The following is a 23218-nucleotide window of genomic DNA, read 5'->3' as shown; positions in this document are numbered from 1 at the left end:
TGTCCATGTCCCCTGTCCCATGTCCCCAGTGCCATGTCCATGTCCCCTGTCCCCCGTCCCCAGCACTGTGTCCATGTCCCATATCCCCTGTCCCCAGCGCCGTGTCCACGTCCCCCGTCCCCAGCACTGCCCACATGTCCCCAGCACTGTGCCCATGTCCCCTGTCCCATGTCCCCAGCGCCGTGTCCATGTCCCATATCCCATGTCCCCAGCACTGTGTCCATGTCCCATATCCCCTGTCCCCAGCGCCGTGTCCACGTCCCCCGTCCCCAGCACTGCCCACATGTCCCCAGCACTGTGCCCATGTCCCCTGTCGGTGTCCCCTGTCCCCAGCACTGTGTCCATGTCCCATATCCCATGTCCCCAGCGCCGTGTCCATGTCCCATATCCCATGTCCCCAGTGCTGCGTCCATGTCCCCTGTCCCATGTCCCCAGCGCCGTGTCCATGTCCCATATCCCATGTCCCCAGTGCCGTGTCCATGTCCTATGTCCCCGTCCCCAGCACTGTGTCCGTGTCCCATATCCCATGTCCCCAGTGCCGCGTCCATGTCCCATATCCCCTGTCCCCAGCACTGTGTCCGTGTCCCCTGTCCCATGTCCCCAGCACTGTGTCCATGTCCCATATCCCACGTCCCCAGCGCCGTGTCCATGTCCCATATCCCATGTCCCCAGTGCTGCGTCCATGTCCCATATCCCCTGTCCCCAGCACTGTGTCCGTGTCCCCTGTCTCATGTCCCCAGCACTGTGTCCATGTCCCCCATCCCCAGCGCCGTGTCCATGTCCCATGTCCCCAGCGCCGTGTCCATGTCCCCTGTCCCCAGCACTGTGTCCATGTCCCCTGTCCCATGTCCCCAGCACTGTGTCCATGTCCCATATCTCACGTCCCCAGCACTGTGTCCATGTCCCCTGTCCCACGTCCCCAGCACTGTGTCCATGTCCCCTGTCCCATGTCCCCAGCGCCGTGTCCATGTCCCATATCCCATGTCCCCAGTGCCGTGTCCATGTCCTATGTCCTCGTCCCCAGCACTGTGTCCGTGTCCCATATCCCATGTCCCCAGTGCCGCGTCCATGTCCCATATCCCCTGTCCCCAGCACTGTGTCTGTGTCCCCTGTCCCATGTCCCCAGCACTGTGTCCATGTCCCCCATCCCCAGCGCCGTGTCCATGTCCCATGTCCCCAGCACCGTGTCCATGTCCCACGTCCCCAGCACTGTGTCCATGTCCCCTGTCCCATGTCCCCAGCACTGTGTCCATGTCCCATATCCCACGTCCCCAGCGCCGTGTCCATGTCCCCTGTCCCCAGTGCCACATCCATGTCCCCTGTCCCCAGGACGGTGATGAAGTCGGGCCCCGAGATCGTGAAGGCCGGGCTGCGCTCGTTCTTCGAGGGCGCGTCCGAGGACATCGAGAAGATGGTGGAGAACCTGCGGCTGGGGAAGGTGACGCAGAGCCGGACCCAGGTCAAGGGGGTGGCGCAGAACCTCAGCTACACCACCGTGGCGCTGCTGCCCGTGCTCACCTCGCTCTTCCAGCACCTGGCGCAGCACCGCTTTGGCGACGACGTCATCCGTGAGCAGGATGGGACACCGGGGACACCAGGGACAGGGGACACCAGGGACACCGGGGACAGGGGGTGTGATGGAGATGGGGTGTGATGGGGACAGGGGACACTAGGGACAGGTGGCGCTGCTGCCCGTGCTCACCTCGCTCTTCCAGCACCTGGCGCAGCACCGCTTTGGCGACGACGTCATCCGTGAGCAGGATGGGGCACCGGGGACACTGGGGACACTGGGGATACTGAGGACAGGGGGTGTGATGGGGACAAGGGGCACCTGGGGACACCAGGGACACCGGGGACACCTGGGACACCAGGGACAGGGGACACTGGGGACACCTGGGGACAGGGGACACCTGGGGACAGGAGACACTGGGGACACCTGGAGACAGGGGACACCAGGGACAGGGGACGTGATGGAGACGACATCATCTGTGAGTGGGACACCTGGGGACAGGGGACACCTGGAGACACCAGGGACAGGGGGCGTGATGGGGACAGGGGACACCAGGGACACCTGGGGACAGGGGGCACCTGGGGACAGGAGACACCTGGGGACGACAGGGGACACCAGGGACAGGGGGTGTGATGGGGACACCGGGGGACAGGGGACACCTGGGGACACCGGGGACACCAGGGACAAGGGGACACCCGGGGACACCTGGGACACCAGGGACAGGGGGTGTGATGGGGACACCTGGGGACAGGGGACACCTGGGGACACCAGGGACAGGGGGCATGATGGGGACAGTGGACACTGGGGACAGGGGACACCTGGGGACAGGGGAGATGGTGGGGACATGGTGGGGACACCTGGGACGGGGGACGTGGTGGGGACAGGGGACATGGTGGGGACACCTGGGGCCAGGGCAGATGCTGGGGACGAGGGCTCAGCAGGGACAAGGGGACACTTTAGGGACAAGGGGGCGCAGTGTGGGGTGCAGGGACAAGGGGACACGTTGGGGACAAGGGGGCGGGGCCAGCGGTGACCCCGTGTCCCGTCCCCGTCCCCAGTGGATGATGTGCAGGTCTCGTGCTACCGCATCCTCAGCAGCATCTACTCGCTGGGCACCACCCGCAACCCCTACGTGGAGAGGTGGGGCGCCCCAAAACCTCCCGCCTGGCCCCTGGGGTCCCCGTGCCCACACGGGACACGTGGCTGTGGGTGGCCCTGGGGTGACCGTGGGTCTGGGGTGCCCATGGATTTGGGGTGCACATGGGGTGGCCTTGGGGTGACCGTGGGTCTGGGGTGACCCTGAGGTGCCCATGGGGTGGCCTTGGGGTGACCATGGATCTGGGGTGACCCTGAGGTGCACATGGGGTGGCCTTGGGGTGACCATGGGTCTGGGGTGACCCTGAGGTGCCCATGGGGTGGCCTTGGGGTGACCATGGGTCTGGGGTGCCCATGGGGTGGCCCTAGGGTGACCATGGGTCTGGGGTACCCGTGGGGTGGCCTTGGGGTGCCCATGGATTTGGGGTGCCCATGGGGTGGCCTTGGGGTGACCGTGGGTCTGGGGTGGCCCTGGGGTGCCCATGGGTCTGGGGTACCCATAGGGTGGCCTTGGGGTGCCCATGGATTTGGGGTGCACATGGGGTGACCCTGGGCTTGCCTGTGGGTCTGGGGTGGCCCGTCCATGGATTTGAGGTGCCCATGGGGTGACTGTGACCCTGGGGTGACTGTGGGTCACTCTGGGGTGCCATGGGGTGCTATGGAGTGCCATGGGTCGCTCTGGGGCTCTATGGGGCGCTATGGGGTGCCCCGTAGGCAGTGCCCGGCCCTGGGGGAGTGCCTGGCCCGTCTGACCACTGCTGTACAGTGGGGTGCCATGGGGAGCTGTGCGTTACTGTGGGGAGCTGTGGGTCACTCTGGGGCGCTATGGGGTGCCATGGGTCGCTATGGGGTGCCCCACAGGCAGCGCCCGGCCCTGGGGGAGTGCCTGGCCCTTCTGACCACTGCTGTACAGTGGGGTGCCATGGGGAGCTGTGGGTTGGTGTGGGTCACTGTGGGGAGCTGTGGGTCACTCTGGGGTGCCATGGGTCGCTATGGGGTGCCCCACAGGCAGCGCCCGGCCCTGGGGGAGTGCCTGGCCCTTCTGACCACTGCTGTACAGTGGGGTGCCATGGGGAGCTGTGGGTTGGTGTGGGTCACTGTGGGGAGCTGTGGGTCACTCTGGGGTGCCATGGGTCGCTATGGGGTGCCCCACAGGCAGCGCCCGGCCCTGGGGGAGTGCCTGGCCCTTCTGACCACTGCTGTACAGTGGGGTGCCATGGGGAGCTGTGGGTTGGTGTGGGTCACTGTGGGGAGCTGTGGGTCACTCTGGGGTGCCATGGGTCGCTATGGGGTGCCCCACAGGCAGCGCCCGGCCCTGGGGGAGTGCCTGGCCCGTCTCGCCGCCGCCTTCCCGGTGGCGTTCCTGGAGCCGCAGCTGAACGAGTTCAACCCCTGCTCGGTGTACAGCACCAAGAGCCCCCGCGAGCGCGCCAGTGAGTGCCCCCGCGGCCCCACGCGTGTCCCCACATGTCCCTGTGTCCCCACGTGTCCCCACGTGTCCCTGCGTGTGTCCCCACGTGTCCCTCCATGTGTCCACCCGTGTCCCTCCGTGGGTCCCCACGTGTCCCTCTGTGTGTCCCTCCATGTGTCCCCACGTGTCCCTCCGTGTGTCCCTCCATGTGTCCCCACGTGTCCCTCCGTGTGCCCCCACGTGTTCCTCCGTATGTCCCCACGCGTCCCCATGTGTCCCTCCATGTGTCCCTCTGTGTGTCCCCACGTGTCCCTCTGTGTGTCCCTCTGTGTCCCTCCGTGAGTCCCCACGTGTCCCTCCATGTGTCCACCCGTGTCCCTCCGTGGGTCCCCACGTGTCCCTCTGTGTGTCCCTCCATGTGTCCCCACGTGTCCTTCCGTGTGTCCCTCCGTGTGTCCCCACGTGTCCCTCCGTGTGTCCCCATGTGTCCCTCCGTGTGCCCCCACGTGTTCCTCTGTATGTCCCCACGCGTCCCCATGTGTCCCTCCATGTGTCCCTCTGTGTGTCCCCACGTGTCCCTCCGTGTGTCCCTCCGTGTCCCTCCGTGGGTCCCCACGTGTCCCTCCATGTGTCCACCCGTGTCCCTCCGTGGGTCCCCACGTGTCCCTCTGTGTGTCCCTCCATGTGTCCCCACGTGTCCTTCCGTGTGTCCCTCCGTGTGTCCCCACGTGTCCCTCCGTGTGTCCCCACGTGTCCCTCCGTGTGCCCCCACGTGTTCCTCCGTATGTCCCCACGCGTCCCCATGTGTCCCTCCATGTGTCCCTCTGTGTGTCCCCACGTGTCCCTCCGTGTGTCCCTCCGTGTCCCTCCGTGGGTCCCCACGTGTCCCTCCATGTGTCCACCCGTGTCCCTCCGTGGGTCCCCACGTGTCCCTCTGTGTGTCCCTCCGTGTGTCCCCACGTGTCCCTCCGTGTGTCCTCACGTGGCCCTCCGTGTGTCCCCACGTGTCCCCACGTGTGTCCTTCTGTGTGTCCCCACGTGTCCCCACATGTCCCTCTGTGTGTCCCCACGTGTCCCTCCGTGTGTCCCCACGTGTCCCTCCGTGTGTCCCCATGTGTCCCCACGTGTGTCCTTCTGTGTGTCCCCACATGTCCCCATGCGTCCCCGTGTGTCCCCTGTGTCCCCCATGCCCTATGTTGCCCCATGTCCCCCCATGTCCCTATATCCCTCATGTCACCCCATGTCCCCATATCCGCCATGTCCACATGTCCCCATGTCACCCCGTGTCCCCGCAGTCCTGGGGCTGCCCCCCCGCGTGCAGGACATGTGTCCCGACGTGCCGGACCTGTCGCGGCTCATGCGGGACATCGGGGGGCTGGCGGAGTCGGGCGCGCGCTACACGGAGATGCCGCACGTCATCGAGGTGACGCTGCCCATGCTCTGCAACTACCTGCCGCGCTGGTGGGAGCGCGGCCCCGACACCGTCCCCCGCGGGCCCTGGGCCACCGGCGTCACCGGCCAGCACCTCAACGCGCTGCTGGGCAACATCCTGCGCATCCTGGTCAACAACCTGGGCATCGACGAGGCCTCCTGGATGAAGCGCCTGGCAGGTGGGCTGGGGCGCTGGGGGGTCTTAGGATGGCACTTGGGGGTCTTGGGGTGGTGCTGGTGGCACTTGAGGGTCTTAGGATGGCACTTGGGGGTCTTGACGTGGTGCTGGTGGCACTTGGGGGTCTTGAGGTGGTGCTGGTAGCACTTCTGGGTCTTGGGGTGGTGCTGGTGGCACTTGGGGGTCTGGGGAGGCTGGGGGCGCTTGGGGGTGTTAGGATGGCACTTGGGGGTCTTGGGATGGTGCTGGTAGCACTTGTGGGTCTTCGGGTGGTGCTGGTGGCACTTGGGGGTCTTAGGATGGCACTCGGGGGTCTTGAGGTGGTGCTGGTGGGGCTTGTTGGTCTTGGGATGAGGTTGGTGGTGCTTGGAGGTCTTAGGATGGCACTTGGGGGTCTTGGGATGATATTGGTGGAACTTGGAGTTGTCCACAGGGTGATGGTGGTGGCATTTGTGGGTTTTGGGGTGATGCTGGTGGCCACGGGTGGATCTCAATGTGACACTGGTGGCCACGGGTGGATCTCAATGTGATGTTGGTGGCCCTGGGTGGATCTTGATGTGACACTGGTGACCTCGGGTGATCCCATGGATGATGCTGGTGGCTCTTGTGGGTTTTGGGATGATGCTGGTGACCCCGGGTGGATCTCAATGTGATGTTAGTGGCCCTGGGTGGATCTCAATGTGATGTTGGTGGCTCCGAGTGATCCCATGGATGATGCTGGTGGCTCCGAGTCATCCCATGGATGATGTTGGTGGCCCTGGGTGGATCTCAACATGACACTGGTGGCCCCGAGTGGATCTCGGTGTGGTGATGGTGGCTCCGGGTGATCCCATGGATGACACTGGTGGCCCTGGGGTGGATCTTAATGTGATGTTGGTGGCCCCGGGTGATCCCGTGGATGATGCTGGTGGCCCTGGGGTGGATCTCAATGTGATGTTGGTGGCCCCGGGTGATCCCGTGGATGATGCTGGTGGCCCCGAGTGGATCTCAGTGTGATGTTGGTGGCCTCGGGTGATCCTATGGATGATGCTGGTGGCTCTTGTGGGTTTTGGGGTGATGCTGGTGGCTCCGGGTGATCCCATGGATGATGCTGGTGGCCCCGGGTGGATCTCAGTGTGATGTTGGTGGCCCCAGGTGATCCCGTGGATGATGCTGGTGGCCCCGGGTGGATCTCAATGTGATGTTGGTGGCCCCGGGTGGATCTCAATGTGACGTTGGTGGCCCTGGGTGATCCCGTGGATGACGCTGGTGGCTCTTGTGGGTTTTGGGGTGACGCTGGTGGCCCCGGGTGGGTCTCAACGTGCCGTTGGCGTCCCCCGCAGTGTTCGCGCAGCCCATCGTGAGCCGCGCGCGGCCGGAGCTGCTGCGCTCGCACTTCATCCCCACGCTGGAGAAGCTGAAGAAGCGCGCGGGGAAGGTGGTGGCCGAGGAGGAGCAGCTGCGCATGGAGGCCAAGGCCGAGGGCGAGGAGGCCGAGCTGCTCATCCGCGACGAGTTCGCCGTGCTCTGCAGGGACCTCTACGCGCTCTACCCGCTGCTCATCCGCTACGTGGACAACAGCCGGTGAGGGGCACGGTGGGGGGGCAGCTGGGGGGACAGCACGGGGGGACACGGGAGGTGGTGGGGGGCAAAGCTGGAGGGGTGGGGGTGGCATGTCTGGTGGCCCTGGGGACCCAGTGGTGGTGGCCATGGGATCCCATTGATGGTGATCACGGGGACCCAATGGTGGTGGCCATGGGACCCGTTGGTGGTGATCATGGGGATCTAAGAGTGGTGACACCAGGGACCCAATGGTGGTGGCCATGGGAACCCACTGATGGTGATCATGGGGACCCAATGGTGGTGGCCATGGGACCCATTGGTGGTGATCATGGGGACGTAAGAGTGGTGACCATGGGACCTGTTGATGGTGATTATGAGGACCTAAGAGCGGTGGCCATGGGACCCATTGGTGGTGATCATGGGGACCTAAGAGTGGTGGCACCAGAGACCCAATGGTAGTAGCCATGGGGACCCAATGGTGGTGGCCGTGGGACCTATTGGTGGTGATCATGGGGACCCAATGGTGGTGGCCATGGGACCCGTTGGTGGTGATCATGGGGATCTAAGAGTGATGGCACCAGGGACCCAATGGTGGTGGCCATGGGACCCGTTGGTGGTGATCATGGGTACCCAATGGTGGTGGCCATGGGACCCGTTGATGGTGATCATGGGTACCCAATGGTGGTGGCCATGGGACCCATTGATGGTGATCATGGGGACCCAATGGTGGTGGTCATGGGACCTGTTGGTGATGATCATGGGAATCTAAGAGTGGTGGCACCAGGGACCCAATGGTGGTGGCCATGGAGACCCAATGGTGGTGGCCGTGGGACCTATTGGTGGTGATCATGGGGACCCAATGGTGGTGGCCATGGGACCCAATGGTGGTGATCATGGGGACCCAATGGTGGTGGCCATGGGACCCATTGGTGGTGATCATGGGGACCCAATGGTGGTGGTCATGGGGACCCAATGGTGGTGGCCATGGGACCCATTGGTGGTGATCATGGGGACCCAATGGTGGTGGCCATGGGACCCATTGGTGGTGATCATGGGGAACTAAGAGTGATGGCCCCAGGGACCCAATGGCAGTGGCCATGGAACCCGTTGATGGTGATCATGGGGACCCAATGGTGGTGACCATGAGAACCCATTGATGATGATCATGGGGACCCAAGAGTGGTGCCCGAGGGACCCAATGGTGGTGGCCACGGTGACCCGTTGGTGGCCACGGGGACCCACTGACGGTGGCCGTGGGGACCCAGGGCCAAGTGGCTGACGGAGCCCAACGAGGACGCGGAGGAGCTGTTCCGCATGGTGGGCGAGGTCTTCATCTACTGGTCCAAGTCCCATGTGAGTGGGGGGCACTGGGGGCACTGGGAATGGCGGGGGGGGCGCGGGGGGTCGCTCAGCCCCCCGTTTTTGTGTGTGTCCCCCCCGGCAGAACTTCAAGCGCGAGGAGCAGAACTTCGTGGTGCAGAACGAGATCAACAACATGTCGTTCCTGACGGCCGACAGCAAGAGCAAGATGGCCAAGGTGGGGGCGCCCTCTGCACCCCAACGTCCCGCATGGTGCCCCGACACCCCTCCTCCTGCACCCCCCCCAGCGCCCCCCAAACCCCCCCCGGAAACCCCAAACCCAGACATCTCCATCCCTTCCAAACTGCTGGTACCCCAAACCCCCCCAAACCCAGATACCTCCGTCCCAACCCCCTGGTGCCCCCAACACACCTGGAACCCCCAAACCCTCCCTGGAACCCCCAAATCCAGACACCTACATCCCTTCCAACCCCCTGGTACCCCAAACCCCCCCTGGAACCCCCAAACCCAGACACCTCCATCCATTCCAACCCCTGGTACCCCAAAACAACCCCTGGTAGCCCTGAACCCCCCCTGGAACCCCCAAATCCAGACACCTCCATCCCTTCCAACCCCCTGGTACCCCAAACCCCCCCTGGAACCCCCAAACCCAGACACCTCCATCCATTCCAACCCCTGGTACCCCAAAACAACCCCTGGTAGCCCTGAACCCCCCCTGGAACCCCCAAACCCCCCTGGAGCCCCCAAACCCAGACACCTCCATCCCTTCTAACCCCCTGGTACCCCAAACCCCCCCTGGAACCCCCAAACCCAGACACCTCCATCCATTCCAACCCCTGGTACCCCAAAACAACCCCTGGTAGCCCTGAACCCCCCTGGAACCCCCAAACCCTCCCTGGAACCCCCAAATCCAGACACCTCCATCCCTTCCAACCCCCTGGTACCCCAAACCCCCCCTGGAACCCCCAAACCCAGACACCTCCATCCATTCCAACCCCTGGTACCCCAAAACAACCCCTGGTAGCCCTGAACCCCCCCTGGAACCCCCAAACCCCTCTGGAGCCCCCAAACCCAGACACCTCCATCCCTTCTAACCCCCTGGTACCCCAAACCCCCCCTTGAACCCCCAAACCCAGACAGCTCCATCCCTTTCAACCCCCTGGTACCTCCAGAACCCCCAAACCCCAGCATCTCCATCTCTCCCAACCCCCTGGTAACCCCAAATCCCCCTGTCACTCCCTACCCCCAAAAACCCCCCAACCTCCTCCAAAACCGGATGTTTCCATCCCTCCCACCCCCCCTGCTGCCCCCAACCCCCCTAATCCCGCCGGGCCCCCCAAGTTCCGCCGGGGACACGGGGCCGGGGCCTGACGCTGTCTGTTCTCTCCTGCCCTTGGCTGCGGGTGCTGGCGCGCAGTCCGGAGACGGCCAGGTTAGCGGGGACACGGGCGGGGGACCCGGGGACACCCCCGGGGACACCCCCAGGGACACCCCCGGGGACACCCCCAGGGACCTCTGCTGTGGCACCAGGGTCCTGGCCCCGCTGTCCCCATCCCCGCTGTCCCCATCCCCACTGTCCCCCATCCCCACTGTCCCCCATCCCCACTGTCCCCATCCCTACTGTCCCCATCCCCGCTGTCCCCCATCCCCGCTGTCCCCATCCCTACTGTCCCCATCCTCGCTGTCCCCATCCCCGCTGTCCCCCGTCCCCGCTGTCCCCATCCCTACTGTCCCCAATCCCTGATGTCCCCCATCCCCGCTGTCCCCATCCCCACTGTCCCCCATCCCCACTGTCCCCATCCCCGCTGTCCCCATCCCCGCTGTCCCCCATCCCCGCTGTCCCCATCCCTACTGTCCCCAATCCCTGATGTCCCCATCCCCGCCGTCCCCATCCCCGCTGTCCCCATCCCCACTGTCCCCCGTCCCCGCTGTCCCCATCCCTACTGTCCCCAATCCCTGATGTCCCCCATCCCCGCTGTCCCCATCCCCACTGTCCCCCATCCCCACTGTCCCCATCCCTACTGTCCCCATCCCCGCTGTCCCCCATCCCCGCTGTCCCCATCCCCACTGTCCCCCATCCCCACTGTCCCCATCCCCGCTGTCCCCATCCCCGCTGTCCCCCATCCCCGCTGTCCCCATCCCTACTGTCCCCAATCCCTGATGTCCCCATCCCCGCCGTCCCCATCCCCGCTGTCCCCATCCCCACTGTCCCCCATCCCCACTGTCCCCCATCCCCGCTGTCCCCATCCCTACTGTCCCCAATCCCTGATGTCCCCATCCCCGCCGTCCCCATCCCCGCTGTCCCCGTCCCCGCTGTCCCCGTCCCCGCTGTCCCCGTCCCTGCTGTCCCCCGTCCCTGCTGTCCCCCGTCCCCGCCGTCCCCATCCCCGCTGTCCCCATCCCCGCTGTCCCCGTCCCTGCTGTTCCCCGTCCCTGCTGTCCCCATCCCCGCTGTCCCCATCCCCGCCGTCCCCGTCCCCGCTGTCCCCCATCCCCACTGTCCCCAATCCCTGATGTCCCCCATCCCCGCTGTCCCCATCCCCTGCTGTCCCCATCCCCTGCTGTCCCCATCCCTACTGTCCCCAATCCCCGCTGTCCCCATCCCCGCTGTCCCCCATCCCCACTGTCCCCATCCCCGCTGCCCCCAAACCATAATTTCCCCAATCCCTCATGTCCCCATGGTGTCCCTGTTGGGGGTGGTGTCCCTGGTGTCCCTGTCCATGGTGGTGTCCCTGGTGTCCCTGTCCATGGTGGTGGCCCTGGTGTCCCTGTTGGGGATGGTGTCCCTGGTGTCCCTGTCCATGGTGGTGTCCCTGATGTCCCTGTTGGGGGTGGTGGCCCTGATGTCCCTGTCCGGGATGGTGTCCCTGGTGTCCCTATTGGGGATGGTGTCCCTGATGTCCCTGTTGGGATTGGTGTCCCTGTTGGGGATGGTGTCCCTGGTGTCCCTATCGGGGATGGTGTCCCTGATGTCCCTGTTGGGATTGGTGTCCCTGTTGGGGATGGTGTCCCTGGTGTCCCTATCGGGGATGGTGTCCCTGATGTCCCTGTTGGGATTGGTGTCCCTGTTGGGGATGGTGTCCCTGGTGTCCCTGTTGGGATTGGTGTCCCTGATGTCCCTGTTGGGGACGGTGTCCCTGATGTCCCTGTCCCGCAGGGGGGGGGCTCGGAGCAGGAGCGCACCAAGAAGAAGCGGCGGGGGGACCGGTACTCGGTGCAGACGTCGCTCATCGTGGCCACGCTGAAGAAGATGCTGCCCGTGGGGCTCAACATGTGCTCGCCCAGCGACCAGGAGCTCATCAGCCTGGCCAAGGGCCGCTACGCCCTGGTGGGTGCCACGGGGGCCTTGGGGACATCACAGGGTTGGGGACTTCCCGGGGGTTGGGGACATCCTGGGGTTGGGGACATCCTGGGGTTGGGGACATCCGGGGGGTTGGGGACATCCCGGGGTTGGGGACAGCCCGGGGGGTTGGGGACATCCCTGGGGTTGGGGACATCCCGGGGGGTTGGGGACAGCCCGGGGGCGTGGCGACAGCCTGGGGTTGGGGACATCCCGGGGGTTGGGGACATCCCGGGTTTGGGGACATCCCTGACGTGTCCCTGTCGTGTCCCATTGCAGAAGGACACGGACGAGGAGGTGCGCGAGTTCCTCAACAACAACCTGCACCTGCAGGGCAAGGTGAGGTGGCCTGTCCCCATGTCCCCTCGGTCCCCAGCATGTCCCCTCGGTCCCCATGTCCCTGTGTCCCCGCGGTCACCATGTCTCCCGTGTCCTCACGGTCACGGTGTCCCCTGTGTCCCCCATGTCTCCATGTGTGTCCCCATGTCCCCATGGTCACGGTGTCCCCTGTGTCCCCCATATGCCCATGTGTGTCCCTGTGTCCCTGCAGTCACGGTGTCCCCATGTGTGTCCCCGTGTCCCCATGGTCACGGTGTCCCCATGTGTGTCCCCATGTCCCTGTGGTCATGGTGTCCCCCGTGTCCCCGTGTGTGTCCCCATGTCCCCGTGTCCCCGTGGTCACGGTGTCACCTTGTGTGTCCCCATGTCCCCGCGGTCACCATGTCCCCGTGTCTGTCCCCGTGTCCCCGTGTCCCGTGTCCCTCCCGCAGTGTGAGAACAGCGCGGCGCTGCGCTGGCAGCTGGCTCTGTACCGCCCGCGGTCACCATGTCCCCGTGTGTGTCCCCGTGTGTGTCCCCATGTGTGTCCCCATCTCCCCATGATGTCCCCATGGCCCCCCGCAGTGCGAGAACAGCGCGGCGCTGCGCTGGCAGCTGGCTCTGTACCGCCCGCGGTCACCATGTCCCCATGTCCCCGTGTGTGTCCCCATGTCCCCGTGTCCCCACAGTCACGGTGTCCCCCGTGTCCCCGTGTGTGTCCCCGTGTCCCCATGATGTCCCGTGTCCCCTGCAGTGCGAGAACAGCGCGGCGCTGCGCTGGCAGCTGGCTCTATACCGCCCGCGGTCACCATGTCCCCCGTGTCCTCGTGGTCACGGTGTCCCTGTGTGTGTCCCCATGTCCCCATGATGTCCCGTGTCCCCCCGCAGTGCGAGAACAGCGCGGCGCTGTGCTGGCAGCTGGATCTGTACCGCCCGCGGTCACCATGTCCCCCTGTCTCCATGTCACGGTGTCCCTGTGTGTGTCCCCATGTCCCCGCGGTCACAGTGTCCCCCGTGCCCCCATGTCCCCGTGTGTGTCCCCATGTCCTCGTGTCCCCACGGTCACGGTGTCCCCCGTGTCCCCATGTCCCATGTCCCCCCGCAGTGCGAGAACAGCGCGGCGCTGCGCTGGCAGCTGGATCTGTACCGCCCGCGGTCACCATGTCCCCCGTGTCCCCCATGTCCCCATGTGTGTCCCCATGTCCCCATGATGTCCCGTGTCCCCATGATGTCCTGTGTCCCCCGCAGTGCGAGAACAGCGCGGCGCTGCGCTGGCAGCTGGATCTGTACCACCCGTGGTCACCATGTCCCCATGTGTGTCCCCATGTCCCCATGATGTCCCATGTCCCCATGATGTCCCGTGTCCCCCGCAGTGCGAGAACAGCGCGGCGCTGCGCTGGCAGCTGGATCTGTACCGCGCCATGGCCGGCAGGGCCGAGGACTCGGACAGCCCCGACAAGGTCGTGCGCAGGGTGCAGGAGGTGTCGGCCGTGCTCTACCACCTCGAGCAGGTCTGGGGGTCCCACAAGGGTCCTGGGGGTCCCACAAGGGTCCTGAGGGGTCCCTGGGGGGTCCTGGGGATGTCTGGGGGTCCCTGGGGTGCAGGAGGTATCGACCGTGCTCTACCACCTCGAGCAGGTCTGGGGGTCCCACAAGGGTCCTGGGGGTCCCAGAAGGGTCCTGGGGGGGTCCTCGGGGGTCCTGGGGATGTCTGGGGGTCCCTGGGGTGCAGGAGGTGTTGGCCGTGCTCTACCACCTCAAGCAGGTCTGGGGGGGTCCTGGGGGATACCTGGGGGTCCCTGGGTGATCTGGGGGTGTCACCGAGCTGCCCCCCCCCAGATGGAGCACCCCTACAAGTCCAAGAAGGCCTTGGGTGATCTGGGGGTGTCTCTGGGGTTCCATGGGTGTCTGTGGGGGTCTCTGGGGCTCTCTGAGTGATCCGGGGGTGTCTCTGGGGGTTCTGGGCGGGTCCCTGGGTGATTTGGGGGCGTCTCTGGGGGTCCCTGTGTAATCCGGGGGGGTCACCGTGTCCCCCCCCTAGACGGAGCACCCCTACAAGTCCAAGAAGGCCCTGGGTGATCTGGGGGGGTCCTGGGGGTCTCTGGGTGATCCGGGGGTGTCTATGGGGGTCCTGGGGGTCCCTGTGTGATCCGGGGGGGTCACCGTATCCCCCCCAAGACGGAGCACCCCTACAAGTCCAAGAAGGCCCTGAGTGATCTGGGGGGGTCTCTGGGTGATTCAGGGGTGTCTCTGGGGGTCCTGGGGTGTCTCTGGGGGTCCTGGGGGGTCTGTGGGGGTCTTGGGGGTCCCTGTGTGATCCAGGGGGGGTCACCGTGTCCCCCCCCCAGACGGAGCACCCCTACAAGTCCAAGAAGGCCCTGGGTGATCTGGGGTCATGTTTGGGGTCCTGGGGTGATCCGGGGGTGTCTTTGGGGGTCCTGGGGGTCCCTGTGTGATCGGGAGGGGTCACCGGGTTCCCCCCCAAGACGGAGCACCCCTACAAGTCCGAGAAGGCCCTGGCTGATCTGGGGGAGTCCTGGGGGTCTCTGGTTGATCTGGGGGAGTGTCTGGGGGTCCCTATGTGATCCGGGGGGGTCACCGTGTCCCCCCCCCCAGACGGAGCACCCCTACAAGTCCAAGAAGGCGGTGTGGCACAAGCTGCTGTCCAAGCAGCGCCGCCGCGCCGTGGTCGCCTGTTTCCGCATGACGCCGCTCTACAACCTGCCCAGGTGGGACCGGGGGCCACCGGGAGCCACGGGGGTCACCGGGGGGGTCCCAGCCACCCCGTGACCCCCCCATTTTCCGTGTGTCCCCCTTCCCCCAGGCACCGCGCCTGTAACATGTTCCTGGAGGGGTACAAGCTGTCCTGGCTGCTCCCCGAGGAGCATCCCTTTGAGGATCGCATGATCGACGACCTCTCGGTGAGCTGGGGGGGTTTAGGGGGTTTTGGGGGGTCCGGGGGGGTTTTGGGGGGTCAGGGCTTTGGGGTGACCCTGTGCTGGTGGCCGAGGCAGAAGCCCGGGGAGGAGGAGGAGGAGGAGGAGGAAGAGCAGGACAAGAAGCCGGACCCGCTGCACCAGCTCATCCTGCACTTCAGCCGCACGGCGCTCACCGAGAAGAGGTGGGGGGGACACACCTGGGGAGGGGGGGACACCTGGGGAGGGGGGGACACATGGAGGGGGGACACATGGGGGGGAGGACACACCTGGGGAGGGGGGGACACACCTGAGTGGGACACACCTGGAGGGACACCTGGGGAGGGGGGACAATTGGGGAGGGGGGACAACTGGGGGGTGACACCTTGTTGGGGGGGGACACACCTGGGGAATCGGGGGGACACATTGAGGAGAGGGAGACACACCTGGGAATGGGGGGGGAACACACCTGGAGAATGGGGGGGACACACACCTGGAGAATGGGGGGGACACACCTGGGGAGGGGGGGGCACCTGAGGAGGGGGGGACACATGGTGGGGGGACACACACCTGGGAATGGGGGGACACACACCTGGAGAATGGGGGGACACACACCTGGGGAGGGGGGGACACCTGGGGAGGGGGGACACATAGCGGGGAGGACACACCTGGGGAGGGGGGGACACACACCTGGGAATGGGGGGGACACACCAGGGGGGACACACCTGGGGAGGGGGGGACACATTGAGGAAGGGGGGACACATTGAGGGGGGACACACCTGGGGAGGGGGGAACACATCTGATGGGTGGGGGGGACACACCTGGGGAGGGGGGACACACCTGGGAATGGGGGGGACACCTGGGGAATGGGGGAGACACACCTGGGAAATGGGGGGGACACACCTGGGAATGGGGGGGGCACCTGGGGAATGGGGGAGACACCTGGAAATAGGGGGGTACACACCTGGGGAAGAGGGGGGACACACCTGGGGAATGGGGGGGACACACCTGGGAATGGGGGGAGTCACACAGCAGGTGGGGGGCACTCCTGGGTCCCCCCGTGCTGGGGGGGTCCCAGTGCCTCTATTTTGAGCCATGTCCCCCCCACAGTAAGCTGGAGAAGGATCATTTGTACATGGCGTACGCTGGCATCATGGCCAAGGTGGGGCCCGACCCCCCCACACCGGATTGGGGGTGTCCCCATGGATTGGGGGTGTCCTCAGGGATTGGGGGGTGTCCCTATTGACTGGAAGGTGTCCCCATTGACTTGGGGGTGTCCCCATTGATTAGGGAGTGTCCCCAAGGATTGGGGGGTGTCCCCATTGATTGGGGGGTGTCCTCAGGGATTGGGGGGTGTCCTCATTGACTGGGAGGTGTCCCCATTGATTAGGGGGTGTCCCCAGGGATTGGGGTTGTCCCTGAGGATTGGGGGGTGTCCCCATTGATTGGAGGAACCCCCAAGGATCGGAGGTGTCCCCATTGATTAGGAGTGTCCCCATTGACTAGGGGGTGTCCCCATTGACTGGGAGGTGACCCCATTGACTGGGAGGTGACCCCATTGATTGGGGGGTGTCCCCATCGATGGGGGGTGTCCCCATTGATTGGGGGGTATCCCCATTGATTGGGAGGTGACCCCATTGATTGGAGGTGTCCCCATGGATTGGGGGGTGTCCCCATTGATTGGGGGGTGTCCCCAGGATGGTGCTGGGGGGGGACCTCAAGTGGGCCCCCCTGGCTCATGTGTGCCCCCCCAGAGCTGCCATATTGAGGAAGGGGAAGAGGAAGAGGAGAAGAAGGAGGACGAGAAGGAGGAGGAAGAAGCTGAGGGCTCGTTTGAGGTGGGGGGGGGGGGCCCTGACCCCCCATGTGCTCTGTGACCCCCCCATGAGCTCTATAACGCCCTATGAGCTCTATAACCCCCCCATGAGCTCTATAATCCCCCCATGTGCTCTATGACCCCCCCATGAGCTCTATAACCCCCCCACGAGCTCTATAACCCCTCCATGAGCTCTATCACCCCCATGAGCTCTCTGACCCCCCCATGTGCTCCATGACCCCCCTATGAGCTCTATAACCCCCACAATGAGCTCTATAACCCCCATGAGCTCTATAACCTCCATGAGCTCTGTGACCCCCACAATGAGCTCTATAACCCACATGAGCTCTGTGCCCCCTATGAGCTCTATAACCCCTCCATGAGCTCTGTGCCCCCTATGAGCTCTATAACTTCCCCATGAGCTCTGTGCCCCCCAAATGAGCTCTATAACCCCCCCATGAGCTCTATAACCCCTCCATGAGCTCTGTAACCCCCATGAGCTCTGTGCCCCCCCATATGAGCTCTATGACCCCCCCAATGAGCTCTATAACCCACATGAGCTCTGTGGCCCCCAAATGAGCTCTATAACCCCCCCATGAGCTCTATAAACCCCATTGAGCTCTATAACCCCCCCATGAGCTCTATAACCCCCTCATGAGCTCTATAACCCCTCCATGAGCTCTATCACCCCTATGAGCTCTATAACCCCTCATGAGCTCTATAATCCCCCCCATGTGCTCTGTGCCCCCCATGAGCTCTATGACCCCCCCATGAGCTCTATAACCCCTCCATGAGCTCTATCACCCCCATGAGCTCTCTGACCCCCCCATGTGCTCTATGACCCCCCCATGAGCTCTATAACTCCCATGAGCTCTGTGCCCACCCCATGAGCTCTATAACCCACATGAGCTCTGTGCCCCCTATGAGCTCTATAACCCCTCCATGAGCTCTGTGCCCCCTATGAGCTCTATAACTTCCCCATGAGCTCTGTGCCCCCCAAATGAGCTCTATAACCCCCCCATGAGCTCTATAACCCCTCCATGAGCTCTGTAACCCCCCATGAGCTCTATAACCCCCCCCATGAGCTCTGTGCCCCCCCATATGAGCTCTATGACCCCCCCAATGAGCTCTATAACCCACATGAGCTCTGTGACCCCCCCATGAGCTCTATAAACCCCATTGAGCTCTATAACCCCCCCATGAGCTCTATAACCCCCCCATGAGCTCTATAACCCCTCCATGAGCTCTATCACCCCTATGAGCTCTATAACCTCTCATGAGCTCTATAATCCCCCCATGAGCTCTATGACCCCCCCATGAGCTCTATAACCCCTCCATGAGCTCTATCACCCCCATGAGCTCTCTGACCCCCCCATATGCTCTATGACCCCCCCATGAGCTCTATAACCTCCATGAGCTCTGTGCCCACCCCATGAGCTCTATAACCCCCATGAGCTCTGTGCCCACCCCATGAGCTCTATAATCCCTCCATGAGCTCTATAACCCTCCATGAGCTCTATCACCCCTATGAGCTCTGTAACCCCTCATGAGCTCTATGACCCCCCCATGAGCTCTATAACCCCTCCATGAGCTCCGTGCCCCCCCAAATGAGCTCTATAACCCCCCCATGAGCTCTCTAACCCCCCCGTGCTCCGCGCCCCCCCCAGGAGAAGGAGATGGAGAAGCAGAAGCTGCTGTACCAGCAGTCGCGGCTGCACACGCGGGGGGCGGCCGAGATGGTGCTGCAGATGATCAGTGCCTGCAAGGGTGAGACCCCCCCCGCCCCCATCCCCAAAACAACACCCCCCCAGCACGGGGGCTCCTTGGGGACCCCCCGGTGACCCCCCCCCGGTGCCGTTTCCAGGGGAACGGGGGGAGATGGTTTCCTCCACCCTCAAGTTGGGCATCTCCATCCTCAACGGGGGCAACGCTGAAGTGCAGCAGGTGAGGGAGGGTGTCCGTCTGTCCTCGTGTCCGTGTGTCCCCGTGGGGGCCGTGTCCCCCTGTCACGTGTCCCCATGTGTGCCCCCCCCCATAGAAAATGCTGGATTACCTGAAGGAGAAGCGGGAGGTCGGGTTCTTCCAGAGCGTCCAGGCGCTGATGCAGACCTGCAGGTGATGCTGGGGTCCCCCCCATTGGAATTGGGGTCCCCCCATTGGAACTGGGGACCCCCCGTGGGAATTGGGGTCCCCCCATTGGAACTGGGGTCCCTCTGTGGGAACTGGGGTCCCCTCTTTGGAATCGGGGTCCCCCTGTGAGCAATTGGGTCCTCCACTGGAATTGGGGTCCCCATTGGAATTGGGGTCCCCCCGTGGGAATCAGGGTCTCTCTGCGGGAACTGGGGTCCCCCCCATTGGAATTGGGTTCCCCCTGTGAGCATTTGGGTCCCCCACTGAAATTGGGGTCCCCATGGGAATCAGGGTCCCCTCATTGGAACTGGGGTCCCCCCCATTGGAATCAGGGTCCCCCCATGGGAATCGGGGTCCCCCCGTGAGAATCTGGGTCCCGCACTGGAATTGGGGTCCCCATGGGAATCGGGGTCCCCTTGTGGGAATTGGGGTCCCCCTATTGGAACTGGGGACCCCCCGTGAGAATCGGGGTCCCCCCATTGGAATCAGGGTCCCCCTGTGAGCAATTGGGTCCCCCACTGGAATTGGGGTCCCCATGGGAACTGGGGTCCCCTCCATTGGAACTGGGGTCCCCCCGTGGGAATTGAGGTTTTGGGGGGGTCTTGGTGGGGTTTTTGGGGGTCCTGGGGGGGTCTTGGGGGGTAGGTCCCGGTGGTGCTTTCGGGGGGTCCCATTGGGTTTTGGGGGTGGTGGGTCCTGTCAGGGTTCAGGGGGTCCCAGTGGGGTTTTGGGGGGTCCTGGGGGGGTCCCCGTGGGGTTTTTGGGGGTCCTGGGGGGGTTTTGGGGGGGGTAGGTCCCGGTGTTGCTTTGGGGGGGTCCCATTGTGTTTTGGGGCCCCCCCGGCCCCCGTTTCCCGCAGCGTCCTGGACCTGAACGCCTTTGAGCGGCAGAACAAGGCGGAGGGGCTGGGGATGGTGACGGAGGAGGGGACGAGTGAGTGGGGGGGCCGGCCCCCCCGGGACCCCATGAGATGGGGGGGCGGGGGAGGGTTGGGTGGCTGCGGTTGGGGGGTCCCCGTCCTGCCCCCCCCCCGGCCCCTGCGCTGCTGCCCCCGAGCCCCCGCTGCGGCTCTGAGCCCCTAATGACCCCCCAAAGCCTAATGACCCCCCCCAAAGCCTAATGATGCCCAAACCCTAATGACCCCCCTGCCATAATGACCCCCCAAACCCTAATAACCCCCCCAAACCCTAATGACCCCCCGCCATAATGATGCCCAAACCCTAATGAGCCCCCAAAGCCCTAATGAGCCCCCAAAGCCCTAATGACCCCCCTGCCATAATGACCCACTCCAAACCCTAATGACCCCCTGCCCTAATGACCCCATTGCCCTAACGACCCCCCAAACCCTAATGCCCCTCAAACCCTAATGACCCCCCTGCCCTAACGACCCCAAACCCTAATGACCCACAAACCCTAATGACCCCATTGCCCTAATGACCCCCCAAACCCTAATGACCCCCCAAGCCCTAATGACCCCCCAAACCCTAATGACCCCATTGCCCTAACAACCCCTCAAGCACCAATGATCCCCCTGCCCTAATGACCCCCCAAACCCTAATGACCCCACTGCCCTAATGACCCCCCAAACCCTAATGACTCCCAAATCCTAATGACCCCATTGCCCTAAGACCCCAAACCCTAATAATCCCCAAACCTTAATGACCCCCAAACCCTAATGATCCCCCCAAAGCCCTAATGACCCCCAGCCCTAATGACCCCCCCCAAAGCCCTAATGACCCCCAAACCCTAATGACCCCCTCAAAGCCCTAATGACCCCCATGCCCTAATGACCCCCCTGCCCCTAATTACCCCACAGCCCTAACGACCCCCAAAAAGCCCTAACGACCCCCCCGCTCACCTGTCTCCCTTCTCTCCCCCCCCGGCTCCTGGTGACAGTCATCAGCCGTGAGAATGGTAAATACTCCGCTGGGGGGTCTATAGAATCTATAGGGCTGCAGGGAGCTTGTATGGAATCTATAGGGCTAGGGGGAGCGTGTATAGAATCTATAGGGCTGGGGGGAGGTTGTATAGAATTTATAGGGCTGGGGGAGGTTGTATGAGGCCTATAGGACTTGGGGGGAGTGTATAGAATATATAGGGCTAGGGGGAGGTTGTATAGCATTTATAGGGCTGGCGGGCATTGTATAGAATCTATAGGGCTGGGGGGAGGTTGTATAGGGCCTATAGGGCTGGGTGGGGTTGTGGAGAATCTATAGGGCTGGGGAAGGGTGTATAGGGCATATAGGGCTGGGGGGGGTTGTGGAGAATCTATAGGGCTAGGGGAGGGTGTATGTGGCCTATAGGGCTGGGGGGGTGTATAGGATCTATAGGGCTGGGGGGTGTTGTATGTGGCCTATAGGGCTGGGGGGTGTATAGGATCTATAGGGTGGTGTTGCAGGGCTCTAGGCTGTTGTCACCGTAGGGTCTCCAGGCGGGGGTGCTGGGGGTGGCAGCAGTGTGGTCCCCAGAGCAGGATGGGACCCACGGCGTGTCCTGTGTCCCCCGGTGTCCCCCCCGCACGGCTGCCCCGCTTGTCCCCAAACCCTCGGCCCCGCTGGCTGTGCCCCCCACGCTAACCCCCTGCCACCCGTGTCACCCCCATGTCGTCCTCGTGTCACCCTCATGTCACCTCCGTGTCACCCCTGTGTCCCTGTGTCACCCCCATGTCACCCCATGTCACCCCCGTGTCACCCCCATGTCACCCCCATGTCACCCCATGTGTCCCCGTGTCACCCCCCTGTCGTCCCCCTGTCGTCCCCATGTCACCCCCATGTCACCCCATGTGTCCCCGTGTCACCCCCGTGTCACCCCCATGTCACCCCTGTGTCACTGCGGTGTCCCTGTGTCACCCTCATGTCACCCTGGGGTGTCCCCATGTCCCCCAGGATGTCCCCGTGTCACCCTGGGGTGTTCCTTTGTCACCCTGGGATGTCTCTTTGCCACCCTGGGGTGTCCCCCGGGATGTCCCTGTGTCCCCTGGGGTGTCCCCATGTCCTTCGGGATGACCGCGTTGCACCCTGGGGTGTCTCTTTGTCACCCTGGGACATCTCTTTGTCACCTTGGGGTGTCCTCGTGTCACCCTGGGATGTCTCTTTGTCACTCTGGGGTGTCTCTTTGTCACCCTGGGGTGTCCCCCAGGATGTCCCCGTGTCACCTTCATGTGCCTCGGTCCCCCTGGGGTGTCCCCGCGCTGCTGCCCTTTGTCCCCACACCCCCCCCGACCCCGGGATGTCACCTCGTGGTCCCCAGCGTGGCCTGGCCTGGGCCACCCGTGACCGTGACCTTGTCCCCGTGTGACCCCGTCCCCGTGTCCCCCCCAGGGGAGAAGGTGATGTCAGACGACGAGTTCACGCAGGATCTGTTCCGGCTGCTGCAGCTGCTCTGCGAGGGGCACAACAACGGTGGGGGACACGGGGACATGGGGGGACATGGGGGGATGGGGGGATATGGGGGACATGGGGACACAGGGGGATAGGGGATGGGGAAGGGGCTTTGGGGGATTGTGGAGCAGAATTGGGGCAATGGGGTGGCCGTGGGTGACAGTGGGTGGCAATGGGTGACAGTGGGTGGCGGTGGGTGACAGTGGCAATGGGTGTCTGTGGGTGACAGTGGGTGTCTGTGGGTGGCCGTGGGTGACAGTGGGTGGCCATAGGTGGCAGTGGGTGGCTGTGGGTGACAGTGGCAATGGGTGACAGTGGGTGGCCATAGGTGACAGTGGATAGCAATGGGTGACAGTGGGTGGCTGTGGGTGACAGTGGGTGGCCGTGGGTGACAGTGGCTGCGGGTGACAGTGGGTGGCTGTGGGTGACAGTGGCTGGCGATGGGTGACAGTGGGTGGCCATGGGTGACAGTGGGTGGCCATAGGTGACAGTGGGTGGCAGTGGGTGCCAATGGGTGACAGTGGGTGACAGAGGGTGGCCGTGGGGCCGGTCTCACCCCATATATCCCCCCAGATTTCCAGAACTACCTGCGCACCCAGACGGGGAACACGACGACCATCAACATCATCATCTGCACCGTGGACTATCTGCTGCGCCTGCAGGTACCACCCCACGGCGCCCCACGGTGACCCACGGCGACCCACGGCGACCCACGGCGACCCACAGTGACCCACGGTGACCCACAGTGACCCCCAGTGACCCATGGTGACCCACAGTGACCCACAGCACCCCACGGTGCCCCCCAGTGCCCCATAGTGACCCACAGCAACCC

The 23218-nt window shown here is 64.2% G+C and overlaps 1 protein-coding gene across 1 annotated transcript in view; it reads left to right on the top strand.

The window, feature by feature from the left end:
* The window catches only part of LOC308052480 (ryanodine receptor 1-like), a gene marked incomplete at both ends in the record, with an annotated part of 91430 nt that overhangs the window by 51580 nt on the left and 16632 nt on the right, over window positions 1-23218 (top strand). Inside the window, 25 exon segments of the mRNA XM_080364556.1 lie at window positions 1330-1568; window positions 2569-2650; window positions 3908-4080; window positions 5312-5548; window positions 5551-5618; window positions 5620-5626; window positions 6948-7188; window positions 8433-8520; window positions 8612-8704; window positions 9905-9919; window positions 11645-11815; window positions 12107-12166; window positions 13519-13656; window positions 14762-14874; window positions 14970-15066; window positions 15160-15266; window positions 16171-16222; window positions 16815-16898; window positions 18544-18643; window positions 18741-18820; window positions 18915-18991; window positions 19866-19939; window positions 20903-20920; window positions 22327-22407; window positions 22960-23048. Coding sequence (XP_080220682.1) covers window positions 1330-1568; window positions 2569-2650; window positions 3908-4080; window positions 5312-5548; window positions 5551-5618; window positions 5620-5626; window positions 6948-7188; window positions 8433-8520; window positions 8612-8704; window positions 9905-9919; window positions 11645-11815; window positions 12107-12166; window positions 13519-13656; window positions 14762-14874; window positions 14970-15066; window positions 15160-15266; window positions 16171-16222; window positions 16815-16898; window positions 18544-18643; window positions 18741-18820; window positions 18915-18991; window positions 19866-19939; window positions 20903-20920; window positions 22327-22407; window positions 22960-23048 — 2584 coding nt within the window.

This window comes from Nesoenas mayeri (genome assembly GCF_963082525.1).
Source record: "Nesoenas mayeri genome assembly, contig: SCAFFOLD_123, whole genome shotgun sequence".
NCBI lineage: Eukaryota > Metazoa > Chordata > Aves > Columbiformes > Columbidae > Nesoenas > Nesoenas mayeri.
Note: the sequence above shows the minus strand (reverse complement) of the source record. Positions and strands in the feature narration are given on the sequence as shown.